At 42.0% G+C, this 20,906-nt stretch overlaps 1 protein-coding gene across 1 annotated transcript in view; it reads left to right on the top strand.

The window, feature by feature from the left end:
- The window catches only part of ARG1 (arginase 1), a 221,880-nt gene extending 201,584 nt beyond the window's left edge, over nt 1-20,296 (top strand). Inside the window, exon 8 of the mRNA XM_069234881.1 lies at nt 18,869-20,296. Within this exon, the coding sequence (XP_069090982.1) occupies nt 18,869-19,047 (179 nt within the window). The 3' untranslated portion in view covers nt 19,048-20,296. The remainder of the gene's footprint in view (nt 1-18,868) is intronic.
- The last annotated feature ends 610 nt before the right edge of the window (nt 20,297-20,906 follow it).

The raw sequence follows: 20,906 nt of genomic DNA on the forward strand, positions 1-20,906 counted from the left end.
TCCAGCTGGGATGATCACCTGGTCCACCTATGGAAAGTTTTGGAGGCTCTGCAAAAGGCAGGCCTCACTATCAAGGCTTCAAAGTGCCAGATAGGGCAGGGTAAGGTGGTTTATCTGGGACACCTTGTTGGTGGGGAACAGATTGCACCACTTCAGGGGAAAATCCAAACTATTATTGATTGGGTTCCCCCTACCACTCAGACTCAGGTGAGAGCCTTCCTAGGCCTCACTGGGTATTACAGGAGGTTCATTAAGAACTATGGCTCCATTGCAGCCCCTCTTAATGACCTCACATCCAAGAAAATGCCTAAAAAGGTATTATGGACAGCAAACTGTCAGAAAGCTTTTGAGGAGCTGAAGCAGGCCATGTGCTCTGCACCTGTCCTGAAAAGCCCTTGTTACTCTAAAAAATTCTATGTCCAAACTGATGCATCTGAATTAGGAGTAGGGGCAGTCCTATCACAACTTAATTCTGAGGGCCAGGATCAACCTGTTGCTTTTATTAGTAGGAGGTTGACCCCTAGAGAAAAGCGTTGGTCTGCCATTGAGAGGGAGGCCTTTGCTGTGGTCTGGGCTCTGAAGAAGTTGAGGCCATACCTGTTTGGCACTCACTTCATTGTTCAGACAGACCACAAACCTCTACTTTGGCTAAAACAAATGAAAGCTGAAAATCCTAAATTGTTGAGGTGGTCCATATCCCTACAGGGAATGGACTATACAGTGGAACATAGACCTGGGAGTAGCCACTCCAATGCAGATGGACTCTACAGATATTTCCACTTAGACAATGAAGACTCATCAGGTCATGGCTAGTCTTATTGTCCTTCGTTTGGGGGGGGGTTGTGTAGGAAAGTACCATCTTGCCTGGCATGTTACCCCCATTTTTCACTGTATATATGTTGTTTTAGTTGTATGTGTCACTGGGACCCTGGTAACCCAGGGCCCCAGTGCTCATAAGTGTGCCTGAATGTGTTACCTGTGTAGTGACTAACTGTCTCACTGAGGCTCTGCTAATCAGAACCTCAGTGGTTATGCTCTCTCATTTCTTTCCAAATTGTCACTAACAGGCTAGTGACCATTTTTACCAATTTACATTGGCTTACTGGAACACCCTTATAATTCCCTAGTATATGGTACTGAGGTACCCAGGGTATTGGGGTTCCAGGAGATCCCTATGGGCTGCAGCATTTCTTTTGCCACCCATAGGGAGCTCTGACAATTCTTACACAGGCCTGCCACTGCAGCCTGAGTGAAATAACGTCCACGTTATTTCACAGCCATTTTACACTGCACTTAAGTAACTTATAAGTCACCTATATGTCTAACCTTTACCTGGTAAAGGCTAGGTGCAAAGTTACTTAGTGTGAGGGCACCCTGGCACTAGCCAAGGTGCCCCCACATTGTTCAGAGCCAATTCCCTGAACTTTGTGAGTGCGGGGACACCATTACACGCGTGCACTACATATAGGTCACTACCTATATGTAGCTTCACAATGGTAACTCCGAATATGGCCATGTAACATGTCTATGATCATGGAATTGCCCCCTCTATGCCAACCTGGCATAGTTGGCACAATCCCATGATCCCAGTGGTCTGTAGCACAGACCCTGGTACTGCCAAACTGCCCTTCCTGGGGTTTCACTGCAGCTGCTGCTGCTGCCAACCCCTCAGACAGGCAGCTGCCCTCCTGGGGTCCAGCCAGGCCTGGCCCAGGATGGCAGAACAAAGAACTTCCTCTGAGAGAGGGTGTGACACCCTCTCCCTTTGGAAAATGGTGTGAAGGCAGGGGAGGAGTAGCCTCCCCCAGCCTCTGGAAATGCTTTGTTGGGCACAGATGTGCCCAATTCTGCATAAGCCAGTCTACACCGGTTCAGGGACCCCTTAGCCCCTGCTCTGGCGTGAAACTGGACAAAGGAAAGGGGAGTGACCACTCCCCTGACCTGCACCTCCCCTGGGAGGTGTCCAGAGCTCCTCCAGTGTGCTCCAGACCTCTGCCATCTTGGAAACAGAGGTGCTGCTGGCACACTGGACCGCTCTGAGTGGCCAGTGCCACCAGGTGACGTCAGAGACTCCTGCTGATAGGCTCCTTCAGGTGTTAGTAGCCTATCCTCTCTCCTAGGTAGCCAAACCCTCTTTTCTGGCTATTTAGGGTCTCTGTCTCTGGGGAAACTTTAGATAACGAATGCAAGAGCTCATCCGAGTTCCTCTGCATCTCCCTCTTCACCTTCTGATAAGGAATCGACTGCTGACCGCGCTGGAAGCCTGCAAACCTGCAACATAGTAGCAAAGACGACTACTGCAACTCTGTAACGCTGATCCTGCCGCCTTCTCGACTGTTTTCCTGCTTGTGCATGCTGTGGGGGTAGCCTGCCTCCTCTCTGCACCAGAAGCTCCGAAGAAATCTCCCGTGGGTCGACGGAATCTTCCCCCTGCAACCGCAGGCACCAAAAAGCTGCATCACCGGTCCCTTGGGTCTCCTCTCAGCACGACGAGCGAGGTCCCTCGAATCCAGCGACTCTGTCCAAGTGACCCCCACAGTCCAGTGACTCTACAGTCCAAGTTTGGTGGAGGTAAGTCCTTGCCTCACCTCGCTGGGCTGCATTGCTGGGAACCGCGACTTTGCAGCTACTCCGGCCCCTGTGCACTTCCGGCGGAAATCCTTTGTGCACAGCCAAGCCTGGGTCCACGGCACTCTAACCTGCATTGCACGACTTTCTAAGTTGGTCTCCGGCGACGTGGGACTCCTTTGTGCAACTTCGGCAAGCACTGTTTCACGCATCCTCGTAGTGCCTGTTTCTGGCACTTCTCCGGGTGCTACCTGCTTCAGTGAGGGCTCTTTGTCTTGCTCGACGTCCCCTCTCTCTTCAGGTCCAATTTGCGACCTCCTGGTCCCTCCTGGGCCTCAGCAGCGTCCAAAAATGCCAAACGCACGATTTGCAGCTAGCAAGGCTTGTTGGCGTTCTTCCGGCGGGAAAACACTTTTGCACGACTCTCCACGGCGAGAGGGATCTGTCCACCAAAGGGGAAGTCTCTAGCCCTTTTTGTTCCTGCAGAAACCTCAGCTTCTTCTGTCCAGTCAAAGCTTCTTTGCACCCGCAGCTGGCATTTCCTGGGCATCTGCCCATCTCCGACTTGCTTGTGACTTTTGCACTTGGTCCCCTTGTTCCACAGGTACCCTAGATTGGAAATCCACAGTGGTTGCATTGCTGGTTTGTGTCTTTCCTGCATTATTCCTCTAACACGACTACTTTGTCCTTAGGGGAACTTTAGTGCACTTTGCACTCACTTTTCAGGGTCTTGGGGAGGGTTATTTTTCTAACTCTGACTATTTTCTAATAGTCCCAGCGACCCTCTACAAGGTCACATAGGTTTGGGGTCCATTCGTGGTTCGCATTCCACTTTTGGAGTATATGGTTTGTGTTGCCCCTATCCCTATGTTTCCCCATTGCATCCTATTGTAACTATACATTGTTTGCACTGTTTTCTAAGACTATACTGCATATTTTTGCTATTGTGTATATATATCTTGTGTATATTTCCTATCCTCTCACTGAGGGTACACTCTAAGATACTTTGGCATATTGTCATAAAAATAAAGTACCTTTATTTTTAGTATAACTGTGTATTGTGTTTTCTTATGATATTGTGCATATGACACTAAGTGGTACTGTAGTAGCTTCACACGTCTCCTAGTTCAGCCTAAGCTGCTCTGCTAAGCTACCATTATCTATCAGCCTAAGCTGCTAGACACCCTATACACTAATAAGGGATAACTGGGCCTGGTGCAAGGTGCAAGTACCCCTTGGTACTCCCTACAAGCCAGTCCAGCCTCCTACACATATGCAAACTCATTTACCTTGCGGCCAGTCTCAGCGTAGGTAACCTAGCAAAGCTGTATATGTTTTTGACCGACATATTCATCATTGAATGGCTCTCATGTGAGATGTGATCAGCACTCCCAAACATACAATAGTTGAAAACGACTGCCTTCAAGCTCCTTTCTGCCCGATAATACAACTGCAATTCTAGATACTTATTTTAATATTATGGATTCGATTAGGCATGTCCTTGACAGGTATTATAGCTTGCACAACGCCCACAGTCACTATTAAATCTTACTTGGGAAAAATATAGCTTTTTGGTTCCTCACTCTAAAAGTGTAAAACAGCATACACAACAGAAATATATAGATATAAAGTGTGCCAGGGCAGAAAACAAGATTTTAGAGCAACGTTTTAGTTATAATGCAGAACTTTAAGAAATGTTTTATTATAAATGTTTCAAATGTGACATAAGAATTTAGCAATACTTGAAAGGCATGATTAGTGAAATATGTCAATGTTTTAATGAGCAGAAATTACAAGTCTGATAGCTATCATGGGTTTTCTGAGGAAAGCCAGTGATTTCCATATGAAACTCTAAAATTGGAAAAAAAGTCACTTACAAAGCCATTACGACCAGCACACCTACTTATCTTTTAGAGATGCTCACTATCTCTGGTGATCTTTAGCACACCTGCAGCCAGGACCCCATCAGGCTGCAGGCCAAGAAATATAAAAAAGAGAAAATACGGCAGCGGGTCTTTTCCATCTATGCACCCAGGTTCTGGAACAACATCCCATTTCAAGTAGGATCGCACCAACCCTACTGCAATTTTGGAAAGAGTTGAAGATGCATGCCTTTAAAGAACTCCATTTCACAATAGACTAAACATCCATAACCAGCTGCTTCTCCTATCATTCACTGATCTTTTGCTTGTTGTGGGCATTGTACATAGCTCTGCCGGCGTTTGGCCAGATTTGTGCTAATAGAAATGCCACAAACATTCATACATACATATCCCGAAACATGTGAAATGTAAGGTTGTATTTGCCATGTCTAAAGAAAGTAATAGTTCTGCAGGAGGTTCCCTAGAGTTCGTTTGAAAGAGCCTTAATTTGCTGGAGACGGACTCTAGGCTTCCTTTGAAGATGGACTAGAGACCTTTGCAAAGTTTAAGGACAAGTATAATATCACTTTGCGATTTAATTTCCTGTTTTCATATTTTAGTAGCTAGACTTGAAATTCTGACATTCACATCTAATATTGAAAAAAATATTGTGATAATACAAAATTGTCTTGTCAAGGTCTAACGTCTGTAATTTTAGATATAAAGCACTGTCAGCAGACGTCTGGAACTAGCAATTCAAATAGAACAAAATCAGGCCCAATTTAGACATTTGTGGATGAAATGAGCAGGCAGGTATCATAGAAAGCTTGAGAGAAACCTGCCAAGAAGACTGGAAACAATAGGAGCAATAAGAGAGACAGGAAGAGAATTCCAGTACTTGGGACTTGAAAGTATAGAATTGAAGTAGAGTTAGGCGGAGAGAGGAGTTGAAATACCAGTGGAATTTGCAAGGCAGCTGGAACATAGATGGTTATCAGTGAGGACAAGTAGGAAGGGTTTAGCCATGTTTACACTTTTTAACACAATAAAAAAAGCAAATATTGGCAAAACCAATGGTATATTGGTATACTGTATGGTATTATAAAACTTTACATTATAATTAACTCACAATACAGAGAATTCTGCAATCCCTGTATAGAAACCTTTCTATAGTTTCCTTATAACATGTGACGTGATTCCACTAGTGATCTATTATAAAGAAATGATGTAGCTGCTCAACTCTAATAATTTATTAAGTTGAGTTCTAACATAACAATGCCTCCTAACCGAGCCAGCGGCTGAACGGAAAGGCAGGCCAGGCCACAGGGCATAGTTAAAGCAGCTGTTTAAACAATTAAAACAAAACCTGCTTTTTTTAGGGTCGAGCCTGCATTGCATGCGCTCGCGCATGCGTATCGCAGCGAGACGCTTTAGTGTTTAGAAAAGGGCTCGGAGCCCTGTCAACCTCACGTCAGTGTTTTTTATTAGTTCGTGGGCTTGCCTAATAAAATCCGCTTGCTTTCATTAGTCGAAGGCATGCATACCTCATGCCTTTTCCGGTGGCTAGCCCTCCTCGAGCCCAGTGACCAAGTACAGAAAATATGCGAGGCTCGCTGTTTTCCATCGGGCTCGTGGACTTCTTTTTCTCTAATTTACGAGCGTGATCTCGCTTGGCAGAAGTCGAGCGCTTTACATAGTTAATTTCACTTTTTCGGGTTATGTACATAAATGCACTTTTGCCCGATAGGTGAAAAGAAGTCGGGTTAGGAGTTTACAACGCGATCAGCTCTAACATGAGCAAATGCAAGACCCGTTGCATTGGAAATGCTTGTATTCCTCTGCTCTGTGGTTAGAGCTGCACAATCGGAAAGGAGAAAAATATGCAACATGTTTCTTTTTGCACTCCTTAGGTAATTATAGAAAAGTTTTCTGCAGGTTTCTACACATTCCAAGCTACTACATCGTTTTTATAAACTCAATTGTATTAAACTAATATATTTTTGCAACAAATATCCAATAGCATTTTTCATGTGTTTCATTTTGGAGTAGAGATTCTATTTTATTCTTCATGTTTGCAAACATACTCCTTATTTCAACTGAAAGAGACATGCACCAAGGATTTAAGTGATTTGTGGGAACGTTGATGGTGTAACCATGTATTATAAGGAAAAAAGTAGCCCCTACTATATATGATAAGGATTTTTATAAGTCAACTTGGAGTTCCATTACCTAATGATGGAACTCAGCCTTCAGCCTTGTTCCTCTATACGATCACGGAACTCCTCATGAAGGATTGAAAGTGACATTTGTTGTACTTTTCCGTTGTAGAAGAGTCCCTAATGCAAACTCTCCATAAGATGTGAAAAGATAAACTAAGCAGCCAATCGCGTAGAATGAGAGATAGTTATGCCCCTGATTCCTACTCCATGTAAATTTTTATAAGAGTAGTTAACCTGACAAGACAATCCTAATAAGCACTGACTAAGCCAATAGGTCTTGCCTACGGGACATTTTGGCTTTACCAATGTTTTTATTCACAGTGCTATGCAGAATAAAAAAGAACTTCTGACGTGGCTGAAAAAGATGAAATAAAAAGTCTGTGTAATTATGTAGCAGTGCACATGCATGGTGTGAAGTCCTACAAAATGACACAGACTCTCTTTTTTGTAGTTGCTGATCCTGGTTGGACTTGTAACTAAAAAGAAAAAAGACATGCAAAACGTTTTTTAAAGCATGTGGATGTAAGAAACAAGGGTGGCCAGAACCAACATAGTACATGGACAGAAGTAACACAGTATGGGGTAGAAGTAACACAGGAGAGGCATTGATGGGGGGAAACAATGTGGAGGGCTCAGGTGGGGTAAGGGCACACAGACAGAGCAAAGTGAAATGCTGGGGAAGCAAGAAGATGATATAGAGCAGTCTGGAGCTGACAGGGAAGATACAGGGGCAAAAATGCAATGTGGGGAGACTGGGCGAGAAGAGAGGGACACTGGAGAGCGGTTAGTGGGGAGAGAAGTACACAAGGAGACAATTGAAACACATGGTTGCTTATGAAGCACATCAAGAAAGGGAAAAACACAGCACTTGAAAAGGGAACAGTGCTAGGACCCAAGTAATGCATCCATGCTCCATAGGGGGGACAAACACTAGAAGAGGAAGGAAAGCTCATATAAGCTAATATAGAGGAAGCCAGTCAATCAATGGTAAGCAAAGGTTGGGCTCAAAGTCTACTGTAAGCTAACAATGTCTCACAACAGGAGGTACATGTGCTGTCTGGTAGGCAAGACCTAAAAATGGACCAGGAGTTGAGGAGTCAGCTATCACATGTAATCTTTCAAGATATCATGAATATTCCCTTACGCTCAAGAAAGAGTATTGATACATTTCTCTCCCAGAGTGAGAACCAGCTGGATAGGTTTGAACAAGAAGGCAAAGTTTCAGAGACAGGAGGTAAAAACAAAGAAGGTATAATGGGGCTAGGCAAATTGTAGCAGATTTCAGATACCCAATTTAAAGATATAGTCCATTTAATCAATTCAGGTTCACCATATGACTTGATGTCCCTGAAAGTTTGGCTTTCATTGGCAGATACATTTTCAAAAACCTTTTGTCAGCTTTGTAAGGCTGATTCAGGGTACACTCCCTCAGGTTTGAAAAAAAGCATGTATGAGACCCCTCCTGAAGAAACAAACAGCAGATTCAAAAATCCCAAGTAATTTTCAACCTTCCATTTCCAGTGAAAATTCTAGAAAAGGATGTTGATTACTTAGAGAGAAATGAGATACTCATGCAGGCTTCGGCCCCATGCATGGGATGGAAACCACACTGATGTCTGGTTTGGATGATCTTAGAAAGGCTATCAACAAAGGCAAAGTCTTGTGCTGGTACTATTAGATCTGTCAGCTGGCTTCAATACTATCTCTCATACAATACTAGTGGGGCAACTATAGGAAATAGAGACAGGAAACAGACCGTTGGAATGGTGCATGTCATATCCGAAGGATAGAACTCAGGCAGTCCGTCTTCCACTGTACCAGTCAGAACCCAGAGCTGTAGCACAGGCTGTACCCCAAGCATCAGCATTAAGTCCACCGTTATTTAATATATAGCTAAGGCTTTTGGCAAAGCTGTTCCGTCCTAGGGTGGCTCTCTTTATGAACTATGCTGATGATACCCAGTTTATATTATCGTTTGATTCAGAGGTCTTATCAGCTTACAATGATTTTCATCAGTGTATGAGGGATGTTACCTGCTGGTCAACAGTGAACTTTCTTACATCAAATGAAGACAAAAGAGAGGTACTCTGTTGCCTAGTACAAAAGAAATACCACAACCATTGTCTAAATACTTCTGGCCTTTACGAACAACTTTTCCACAGTCAGAATCCTCTGAAGTACAGAATCTTGGCATTTTTATTGACAATGATTTGCCTCTAACCTCAAGTCAGCAAGTAATCCTGCACATGTTTTGCTCTCCTTAAAACACTGACCAAACTCTTACTTTTCCTTCAAGTGGAAAACAGAGTTCTGATTATTCAGATTGCCACCCTTAGTCAACTATACTATGGTAATGCGGTGTATTGGGTTCTCCGTAGAAACATATTAAAAGGCTGTAGGGTATCCAAAATGCAGCAGCCTGGTAAGTATTAGATTTCCCACAAAGGGCTTTGATATTTTGTGGATTAAAAAATCTCCACTGGCTACCGTTAGGAAAAAGGATAGTTTTTAAATCATTGTGTACGGTGTACAAGGCGGCACATAGGATGGGTCCTGTCTACCTTAGAAACAAGCACAAGAACTATCAGCCTGGTTGCCAATTAAGATCAACCAAAGCAGGTTTCCTGGTTCAAGAAAAATTCAAAATCCCTCAGTCTGGATGCAGGACTTTTTTGATACAGGCAGTGCACATGGGGAATACCCTCCAAAGGGCACTGCGAAAATCACCGGATTTTAGGCAGTTCAGGAAATCCATTAAAAAAACCTGGTTGTTTACTAGGTAGGGACGGAGATTCGATTAACCAGCAGTTCATAATGACCAGCACCAGGACTCCTTAAATGAAGTAGGCCTTAAAGGCTTTAAAATCATAACTGATAATCATAATAATATAACGGGGAAGGAAGCCAGCAAAGATAAATATGTGGAGGTGTGATGTGTTATAGAAAGTATGTTTGAGAAGAAAGTAGAAAGGAGAGTTAAACATAGATTTATCATGTGACAAAGAGGGCTGGTGTTGGTTCTACGAGAAGGAATGGATAAGTATACAACTAGACAGAGGATTGCTGATTTGGGACCTACACACAAAGGTATTTGTCAGTAGGTAAAGTAGTACTTTTGTAGTACTCTTTTAAATAAATTGCCTCAAAATACCTCAAATGGGAATAAAATGGGAATAGTCATATAAAATTACTACAAAAAGAGTTCAGACTTTTCATCAGTGTGCCTTCTGGACACTTGCGGCAGGGGTGGTACTTCAGCCCCTAGCCTTCCTTTCACTTGGGCGGCCCCAAATGCACTGAAGCACTATTAAAGCGCTGTTGTTCTCCCACAGTTTGGCCTGTCTTAGCCCGTCACAGACTGACAGAGGCCGGGCTCCTCATCTAGCATCTGTTTCTCTGGGCTACTCTTCGTTCCAAAATTGGTGTGTCTTGATTTGTCGGACTATCAGGGTAGGTCTTTTTTACTAATTGAAGCCTTCCCTTTAAGGTGTGCAATATAAGCCTGTCTCCTGCAGATTGGCTCTAAGGACAAATGGGGAGAAAAAAGTGGCCACTGGGGCAGGGGGGGAGTTACAATCAAAACCCCCATTTCCAACTATTGATAACTTTTTAGTGAGGGCAGTTGATTTAGCTACAAACAAATTAAACTGGCTGAGTGTCGGCTCTCCTTGACATCAGAAAATCTAACGCTGATGACTATGCAATCAACTTCAGTAGCACCAAGTATTAGCAGTACTGCTGGCAATGGAAATAGCTTAAATTAAAGGCCTGTTTTTACTGGATGCACAGAGTTGCAGGGGTACAGTGAGGATAATCTTGTGGGTAACAGAGTAACAACTTCCTCTCAACAGCAGAACCAAGACTGTGTAGCTAGATTGCCCACTGTCCCCATTTCAGGTACTGCGGAGAAACAACTCGGTGAGGAGAGTCCGACCAAACAGAGTAAAGGGACTGTTAAGAAGGCTCAGAACAAGAAACAGGCAATACAGGAAGCGGGTGGCCAGCAATCCTCGGTACAAATAAATTCCCCCAGGAGACTTTTTTGATTGCATGAAGGACCGCCCAAATTAATTACTTGATAGAAAATTGTGCCCAATTTGTGACCACCTAGTAAGGATAGAAGAAAAACTGAGTCAGATAGCCTGAGTATTGAGTGTTAAGGAAGGGGGCCAACGGATGAGAGAGATGGTTTTAACACCAGAACCACCTATATGTTTTAAACCTTATTCTGATATCTCCGTGGGTAATGGACCCCCTAAAATTGTTCCCGCTTTTCCACCCAACATGCAGCAAAATTGGGTCCCTGGCAACTTAAGTATTAGATGATGTAGCCCCCTTCTCTTATCCCCCACAAGTAATGCACCCCCAGCAGTTGGTGTTAACAAGGATGAGAGTGCCTGATTCGGCACAAGCTAAAAGTTGCTGGAAGGAGTTTAATCTTAGTAGCATCAACCAGCTTGCCGTTCTTAATCTCCCCCCAGCCTCATGTCCATACATCATTATATTGGCTAACGTCCCCCAATTACCACCAGGCCAGATTGAGCCAATGTCATCCTTAAAAAATGTAGTAGTTTTTTGGTTAAACAAAGGCTAGACCTCCAGTGGAACCTGGCCAATTAGATTTTATTGATAAGGTGAGTGGGTGGTGTTGGGCCGTCAAAGAAACATATCCAGGAGATACCGTGATAGTAAACTTTTGCAGCCCCTAACACAGTCAGCAGGTTTCACAGCCTTTACTGGCAAATCACTTCTCTATATTCAGTGATTTAGATGCTAATGATTGACTCCTTCATGAGGGAACCTATGTGTCTCATAATAAACAAGATAAAGATATGGGCCAACATGTTCTGGCCGCATCCCCTCCAATGTGTTTTGTTCATAGTTCTGCTATACTGAATAACAACTCAGACACAGGTACTGATCTATATAACGTTCCCATATTTTCTCAGTTGGGTCCTAGTGAAAATCCCATTTCATCAATAGTTAATATGAGGAGCCAGTGACATGTTTGTTCCTCTGATACTTTGAATATTTCAATATTAAACATAAGGAGCCCTTGTCCCTTTTATCTTGGAATGTCACTGGGATCTGTGGTGAGCTAAATGATTAGAATTGGTTGTCTTTTATAGGGGACTATGATATTGTTTGCTGCCAGGAAACATGGGCCTTAGAGAACATACCCCTAAAAGGATTTAGATCTTATTGCTCGAGTGCTATCCTATCAGTTGCTAGGAGAGCAAATGGGGGAATAGCGTTTTTTGATGCTAGTTCCCTCAGCTCATTGAAAGTGAAAGTTTCGTAGTCAAGGTCTTGTTACCAAATTCTAAAGTTATGTTTTCCAGCCCACCACAGTGTATTTTTAGTTAATTTTTATTTTAATTATTTTAACTCTCATCCACTCCATATCATAGAGGAATTGGGAGGACAGATCACAGAACACATCAGTAGAAGCAATACTTCCAGCTCCATCATTTGGGCTGGGGATTTTAATATCACTAAATGCCAAATGAAGGGGCAGCTGACTTGTTTGATTATCGATTTCTGTGATCACGAAGTAAGCCACTTTTCACAGGTATGGTGAAGTCCTCAGTGGCCTAATAATATCTGTAAATGTAATATTTTCCTCAGAGGTTTTGGGGCATCAAAAAGCTAATTTACCAAATTGTATAGGCAGGAAGAGAGGCACAACAATCGATTTTGTTTTATTTTATCAGGAGACTTAGCCTGTCAGCTTGTTTGTTTTAAGTTGCTTACCCTCCCATTTAGTGACCAAAATCCTGTTGCATTATCTTTAGCGTTTCAAACAGCAAATTGCACATCTCGGCAGCAAATGGCTTCAGTTTCATACTCAGTGAGTAAGGAGGTATGGCTTTGATGGGAAGCGATAGACCCGGTAACATTCTTGGCTTCCAAACACAGTGGGGAAATCTTGGGCTGCCGCTCTCTCCTTTAGATGAGCCTCTGTATATTTTAAAAAGCTTTGGAGATTTGTGAAAGGCAGTTTCAAAAGGGCTATTTGTAAAAAAAGAAACCCAACGAGACGCCCCGTTTATTCTTGGTTTTCCCATGATTGTACCATCACCCTGCAGGCATTAAAGGTGATCACCAATAGTATTCTCCGAGATATGGAAAGAGTTAGCTACGTATAAACAAGCCCTCACACAGAGAAAGGCAGAAATTAGAACAAGAGCATGGGACGATATATGCAAAGGAGCCGAACTAAAGGATAATAGGCTGTTTTGGAATATAGTAACTCCTCCTTTTTTGCAGAAAGTGAACCAAGCGAGATTATATGTCATATTCCAGAGCCGGATTGGGTAAATCATTTAACAAAAATATTCAGCTCTGGAAACAGGGAATCTGATATAAAAGAGGTTGAGAGGCAAGTAGGGGAGAATTGTTGGGTGGCAAACCTCATGGATTTAGCCTTGGTTTCTGATGCAATAAAAGGTGCAACCCCAGGTAAGGCACCAGGCCCTGTTCATTTGTTTAAATCAGATATAGATCTCCTTGGCCCCACTGGTTGCGAATGTCCTGAGGGCTGCAATTAAGGTAGGCCGAATCCCGACTTGGAAATAATCAATTATTGTTCCTATTTTCAAGTAAGGATATCTGAGCTCACCTGCGTCCTACCACCCAATTTCACTAACGTATTCATTGTTGAACTAGAATTTTGGGTGGAGGAAAGTTGTTTTTTCAGCCCTGTGAAAGAAGGTTTTCGTCCTGGATTAGGGACGATGGAACAGGCTCTCATTCTCCCTCTTATCTTGGGAAAGTATGTGATGGCTAAACATGGGGCCCTGCATTTGGCCTTTATGGATCTCTCCTGCGCTTTTAATATGGTCGATAGGGAGGCCCTATGGGAGATGATGGAACTAGCAGGCATAGATAACATATTATCCAGTGGATCCACCAGGATATTACCACTAGAGTTAGTGTAGCCAGGGGTGTTAGACAAGGCTATATTTTAAGCACCTTTTCCCTTTTTATTTTATATATAATACCTTAGAGGAAGCTTTAATCGGTTGCATCAGCCGGTCCCATTACTGTTATATGCTGACACCAAGGTTTTACTGGTTCGTATGGCTGTCGGCCTGCAAAAAGTCTTGGATGGGTTTTTTAGTTTTATGTCTGGTCTTGAGTGAAAGGTAAATGACCAAAAGTCATTTGTAATGTTATGCGGCCCAGGAAAGCACAAGCATAGGGTCTTAACCCTCAGGGGGAAACCAATTGCAAAAACTCAGACTTTTAATTATTTAGGTATCCTATTCAATCTGAAGGGGAATTGGGACAAGTTAGTGGCCCTGAGAGCACAAGAAATGAGGATAACGGGTGATGCAATATTTAGATTTTTGAGAAAATTAGGGCAAAGGCCGATACTTGACCTAGTCCAGTTGTACAAGAGTAAATGTATAGCTGTAGTTACCTACTGGGCTGAGGTATGGGGCTATTCTTGGGCAATGAAACTCCAGATTATCGATAATAGCTTCTTTTGTAGGCTTTTAGCCACTTATAAAACTATTTCTAGCTTCATTACCCATATGGAACAAGGAGAGGGTCATATTGAAGATTGTGTTGCGTTAGACCCCCTGCTCCTATGAGTAAAAATCTGGAGTACGCCCCAGGGTACCTTCTCTAGACAAGTTTATGCAGATTGCCTGAAACTGGGCAACAGGGCTTTAACCCTCTGGCTTACCTATATAGAAAAGGTGTTTTATATGTTGGGTTGTGGGCACGTATTTTAAAATCGAGAGTTTGTTACACCAAGTTGTAAGGCAAAGGTGATTGAGTCTTACTTGTCATACAGTGAAGAACTTAGGATAGCAAGTGTTTTAGGCATGTCCTCAATAATAATACATATGCATACAGCTACATCATCAACCCTACAGCCATATTTAACATAGTTAATGAAGCCCGATTATAGGTTTTATCTCGCTTGATTACGGGGGAATCTAGTCCATCATTTGTTCGCCTTTCCGGTGGCGAGGTCAAACAACCAAGCATTTCGTGTTGTTTTGTCCCCTATATTCTTCACCTAGATGGAGATTTCTGCATCCAATTCTTTTGAACAAAAGTTTTTTATCTTATAAAAACGGGTTACCTACAGCGATTACCGTCCAAGGAAATCTGTTCAGCAGTATTAAATTACTTGCTAACCGCTTTACACATAAGAAGGAAATATGCATTTTAATCAGAGAAACAGACATGTTATTAGATATGGTCTTGGATTTTTAATGATACATTATCAGATGTTTTGAAGATTTGTAATTTTAAAATGTATAGCTAATTTTAGTATCTTAGTTATGTATATATTTGTTGGTTTTTATCCTAACATGCTGTTTGTGCTTGTACTTTTATGGTATTTTTAACTAACTTGACCAAATAAAGTTTAATTGAACTTGCACTTGAGCTACAAAAAGAAGTGTCTGTGCCCTCTTTTCACTAATAGGTATCTAAATTTTGCAGGATGATTAACAAAAGCATGTAAGAGTATGTAACAGAATACCCCTGTAGTATTAAGTCCAGTATCAATTAATGCTATTATTAATCGGCCACTGGGCCTTTTTAAAAGTTAGTAGAAGGCCAAGTTTTGCAAATATTGAAGACTTCCTATAGACAGGTGCAACACCAAGAAGTTATGTGACAGTAGAAATGTAAAGCTAAATGGAAGATAATTACCAGAGTTGCAATATGAGGGAGGAGAATTGCAGGCTTAGTAAAAAGGACAGCCTTTAAAGATTGCACTCAGTGTACCTGAAGCAAAATGTGTCTCCGAGTGTTCATGAGAAACATAAGAAATGGGTGGTCTGATTTGTCTGACAGTCCCTTAGCAAACCAGTATCACCCTCAGTCTACCCCCTGCAAATACACAACTAATGCAGCCTTTCTATTAACTGTTTTGTGGGCTGGCAAACACAAACTTATAACATAGCAGCTAAACAACTTTGATAAAGTAAGCAAATGATAAAATTGACGTCTATCACCGCAAGGGACTCTTGCTGTTATGCTAAGTTCTTATTAAATTTATCATAGTCACCTTGAGAGAAAAGATAAACGACTGCTGTTTGAAAAACATGGCTGCCACTATTGAGAGCTTGGCAATACCCATCAATTTGATGAAAATCTGAAAATCGTAGCATAAGTTGTTAATGTCCCATTGTGGCATAATTTAAGCTTGTTTAGCATTTTTTCTAAAATAATTTATGATTTCAAGTTCTGTGAGCTTGATAAGTCCAATTTTCACACCACAGTGAAATGCATTTTAATGTAATCCTTTGTTTTGTTCCATAATTTTAAGCAATCGCTTTAATTAGATTGTATAATGTGTAAAACCAGTGTAACAATATATTTTAATCAGGACGACTGTGCTCATAAGGCAGTGGAGAGCCAATTTACGTGGATGTACTTATGCAGAAGAAAGACAATTTTGTATTAACAATTAAATTTAAAAAAACTGACAAAGAAGAAGACATTCCACCCACCCTAAATGAATTGCATTTAAACACTTAACGTTTTGATTTCCTACTGCTGAAAACCTATTCCCCAGTCCATCAAATCGCACTTCTTTGATCACATTGTCAGTTTTTTAGGTGCTGCATGCACAGTGCTTGCACCATGCTTGTGAAATTATTGTATTTAATATAGCTCTTAAAAGGGACTTACATCCCGCCCTCTTGCTTTTCTTGTTCTTCATTAGTTCCTGTGCTTGCCACTAATTTTCCCTTCATTTCTATTGGCTGTAGCATACAGCCTTTTGTTCCTCATACGTTTCCTCATGTCTTTTTCTTATCAGTGTCCGAGGGCCCAAGTACTGTTTTCATCCACTTTTGTGGAACTTTTTTTGTTTAGTTAAATTTTTTTAATGTTTTGTCTTTGCTCCCAGCCCCTTCCCTTCACTCAACATAACTGCTCTCTGTCGTCCTCGGGGTCCTGTGTGAGTGTTTGAACACATTTTAGTTGCTCAGGTCTCTGACGTCAAAACAAGGCTGGAATTCTTGTTTTCCTCAGCTTCCAGCGGATTGGCTATATAGTAGGTGAATGTGCACTGAGTCCCCGCTTTCTGTTTAAACTCACACTCTTCTGCTGAATGATTAAACACATTAAACACATTTTTAGTTGGGTTCAATTGCAGTACGGGTGTCTGGGCGTCAAGGTTTGGTACAGATGGCTGGAAACAGGCTTCAGGTCTTTATAAATGGTAGGCTTCAGGTCTTTACAAATGGTGTGACTTTCTGATGGGTGCGACCTTGTGCCTGTGTATGTGATGTTGTTTCTTGATGAAACCGCTTACCAAATGGTAGTGTTTTACTTTTTGTGCATGTGTTCTGCACGTGGTAGGTCACGCTCTGCTTGACTATGGGGGCACGGCCAACGAGTACTTCTTGCACGGAAGACTTGTTTTGCACAGATCCATTTGGCAGTGGCAAATGTTCCCCAAGGCAGCCTGATTAGCCGCATTTTGCAAGGGTAGACTTGTATGAAACTGCGTTTCCAACCAGACACCGGCTCATATACCCTTTTATATCTATGATGGAAGCATTTCCACCAGCTAGGATCTCTTCGAATCTTGCACAATAAGGTGAGTACTACTTCATTGCTCTGCAGCTGACCGTCTACCAGCCCTCACCATGCTGCCCACTGTTTAGCTCAAAAGCCTTTAAACAACCAATTACCGTATTGCCTACACAGAGATATGCACGTTTGCCATATTTTGCACCAGTACCATACCAACTTCTGGGTAATCACAGTGCCTGCTTTTTCTTGGCACTGGTATTGTGTGGTAGTTGTTTCACCTAGAGGACCCTGAAGTATTTATTTCTGCACTGCGAGGAAGTTTCTCCGTCTTTCAGACCTTATAACTTTGTCCCGGTATGAACTACTGCATCCTCTCAAAGTTGCTGTAGTACATAGGTTCCGCTATGTTCTCTCAAAGGTACACCATTTTCTTTCATGTTTGTTCCCATCTTTTACAGTTGGCCACCATTCCTGTCCCCCGCTTGCCATTCTGCCAACCCATTATGCTCAGTTTTAGTAGTTAGAGGTACATGCTGTCTGTCCTCATGCTTCATTGCCTCCCCTCTCCGCGTGCTGTAGAAATTTCCATTAATGTTATCCTCACTTTTTTTAAGTTTCTTCAACTTATATTGCACAACTGCTCACCATCTTAAAACTTACCAAAAAAAAAACATTAATAATTACAAAGGCGAAACCTAATGCATTTACCTCTGCTTGTTAGGCTTTTTATCACAGCAATGAACAGCTAAAGGTGGGCAGATGCCATTATGAAGGTGTCTAAATAGGTATTGCACCCCCATAAAGTGATGTCAGTACTATTGAAACAAAATAAGCTACACATCATTTTTTTGTTTATATTTGATTGGTTATGAGCACATGCAGCAAATTCATACATATTGAGAAAACACCCATTCATGCCTACCAGTGGTCCTGAATAAAACGCTGAGAACTTTTTCATATAATTATTTTTCATTTCCTATTGTGCAGCATTGTGTTTCGCTGCATGACGCAGGCTAGTATTGGAGGAAGGCAGAGCCGGCTCATCCGCTAAGGCAGAGGAGCTTCGTCCAACTGCTTTATGCAGTGCAGAAAAAGGAAAAATAAAATGATGACACAAAGTTATTATCATTTCATTTTTCCTCTGGAGCCAGGATAGGGAGGAATGGGGCTGGGCTGGAGGAGGGCTGGAGGTGGAGTGGAGTGCACCATAAGTACGCATGACCGTTTGGCCGGCCATTTTGGGATGGTCAAACGGTCATGCGCACTTAGCATTTCTCCATCCATCTGTATTGCACAGCCAGTATGAGAACGTGCACAGGCTCTTACTCCCTGTCTGAGAGCCGAACCAGGCCGCTTAGACCAATCATGAGGCTGCTGTCATGCTGCTGACAGTAGTGTAGTGATTGGCTTAGGGGTGTCTGGGAGCCTGTGTGTTTCCATGCTGCCGGGAGTCGGGAAAAGGAAGAGGATGAAAGAGAGATAGAACCGTCTCTACCAATGGAAAAGGTGTTTTTTTTTTTTATATATCCACCCCACCCACCCCACAACCCCCCTTGAGTAGCAGCCACCACTGGAGGAAGGTAACATATGTTGAGTACAACATAGGCTGAGGTGCAGATTGGCTCCAAAAAGAGGCAAGCAGCTAGGTGCATAATCCCACTTACAGCTTTTTTTTTTCAGAAAATTCTGTTTGTTTCTTTTCAGGCCTGCTTTCAGCGGTGGATATAATGGAAGTTAATCCATCACAGGGAGAGACAAAAAAAGAAATCGCTACAACTGTGGAAACTGCTATTGCGATGACCTTATCTTGCTTTGGTAAAGCACGTGAAGGCTCCCCCCCCACTAGCTACAGCACAAATCCACCACAAAAGAAATCTGCTTGAGTGCTTCAAATTCCTGCATTTGAAGATGCAAGATCAGTTTTTCATTTCATCGAAAATCTCCGTATCTTTCATAAGCATCGCTTTATATTCATATATTTTATTTCGTATCGTTTTCTAACTACTGAAGCATGTCAATTTATGTGGTTACTATTAATGATTATTTCGAGACAATATTTTTTCAAAGACCATCTCAATAGCAATATTTCACACTACCCAGTCTTGCTTTTGTAGTCACTAAAACATGCTCTGAGATTATGTTTAAAAAAAAAGATTTTAGCACACTCGTAGAAATCGTATTGTGATTGTTGATTATGCTTTGCTGATCTATCAATTGTACTTTAATCAATTTTATGCACATATATAGGCTGTAGCTTCATCTTTTCTAAGTTGGTTGTAATATCACCCTTGAATCATCTTTACCCTATCTGTTCGAAACAAAAATAAAGTTTTTGAGTTGCGAAAAAAGTAGTAAATCTGCACCGAGATTTACGTTTACATGTGGGTGGCTTTTAGCGTGTGAAGATTTCCCTTCCTCTGTACCCCACCAAATGTGTAGGTGGTCCGTTCCTCTCCCCGTCCTGAACGTGGAGAAACACCTGCCCCTGTCTGGATAAAAATGGCCAACCATTTCCATGGTGGGTAAGAATCAGGTTGGAGCTCGGGAATGCCTACAAATATCCATGTTTGTGACCATTCCGAAACTTCCAAAGCAAACCACACCTTGAAATTACAATTTCCTAGAGCTCTTGAGTCTGGATTTGTGAATGCAGATTGCTCCACACTCATGATGGAGATATCACCCTCATAAAACCATTTACAACCACTAGAAATTCCTTTGTGGATTCCTTGCAAAGACATTAACAAAAACATTCACTTATAAATCAGGCCCAAAGCAGGAGATGGGTCTGGAATGCAAAACTGTAGTGATTGGTGCAGATGTGGAATGCAAGTATTACACATTACAAACGGAATTTACTTATCATGCCATTATTAAAGGAATTTTCCATATGGCTGGAGTGTGATGGTTTAAAGTTCTTGGTGGCTAAGCATTTGTTGTAATGTTTGTTTACAAATCACAGCAGAGCAAACCCGTTTAGCATACAATGAAGTATTTTATTACTCACGGGTTTATGGTAAATGTCTGTGTCAAATTTTATTGTTGTATTCTATAGGAGAAATCTGTAATAAAAATGCAAAGGATAACATCAGATCGAGGAAGCAGTAAGAAATAAAGAACTTGTATGTTGAATTTTCGAAAGTTTTTTCTTTACAAGGCAGCATCCGCCAGCTTGAAACATAGGCATCTTGTTGTTTTAGGAAGCCTGTTTTGGTGTTCCTTCAACACTATATAGACGCCAAAGGCAATCAACAGAAAAAGTGGAGAATAGTATATCTACTGTAAAATCCGCCATACGAAGTGATCACTCTCATCAAAGCTGATGTAATACAAGCTAGAGCTAAATGTTATCATATAAAACACAAGCCAACATGACAGATTGACAGACAGGGTATACTACCACATTTCGTATGAAGGGACCTTCCTCAGTTCTGGAGGACTGTTCTTCCAGATCTGCACTGTTGCTCGTGAGAATGACTGCTCAGAGTTTTTTGTTTTATGAATTTAGAAATTTCAAGCCCTACTCCTTGTTTCTCCTACTCCTTGTTTCTGGAGTTGCTATTTTATCAAAGTATGTGAAGTTTTGGAGTTAAGTAACTAGGGGTTTGTGGTGTGAGGCGTGGTATGATATGAATAATCTCTGTGTGCAGCATTTCTCTACGGGGATATAGTTCAGCAATCTTGGAACAGGTGAGGTGTGTTCTGTTTTCGTAGTTAATTATTAGTCTTTTTGCGGAGTTCA

Source organism: Pleurodeles waltl, chromosome 5 (genome assembly GCF_031143425.1).
Source record: "Pleurodeles waltl isolate 20211129_DDA chromosome 5, aPleWal1.hap1.20221129, whole genome shotgun sequence".
NCBI lineage: Eukaryota > Metazoa > Chordata > Amphibia > Caudata > Salamandridae > Pleurodeles > Pleurodeles waltl.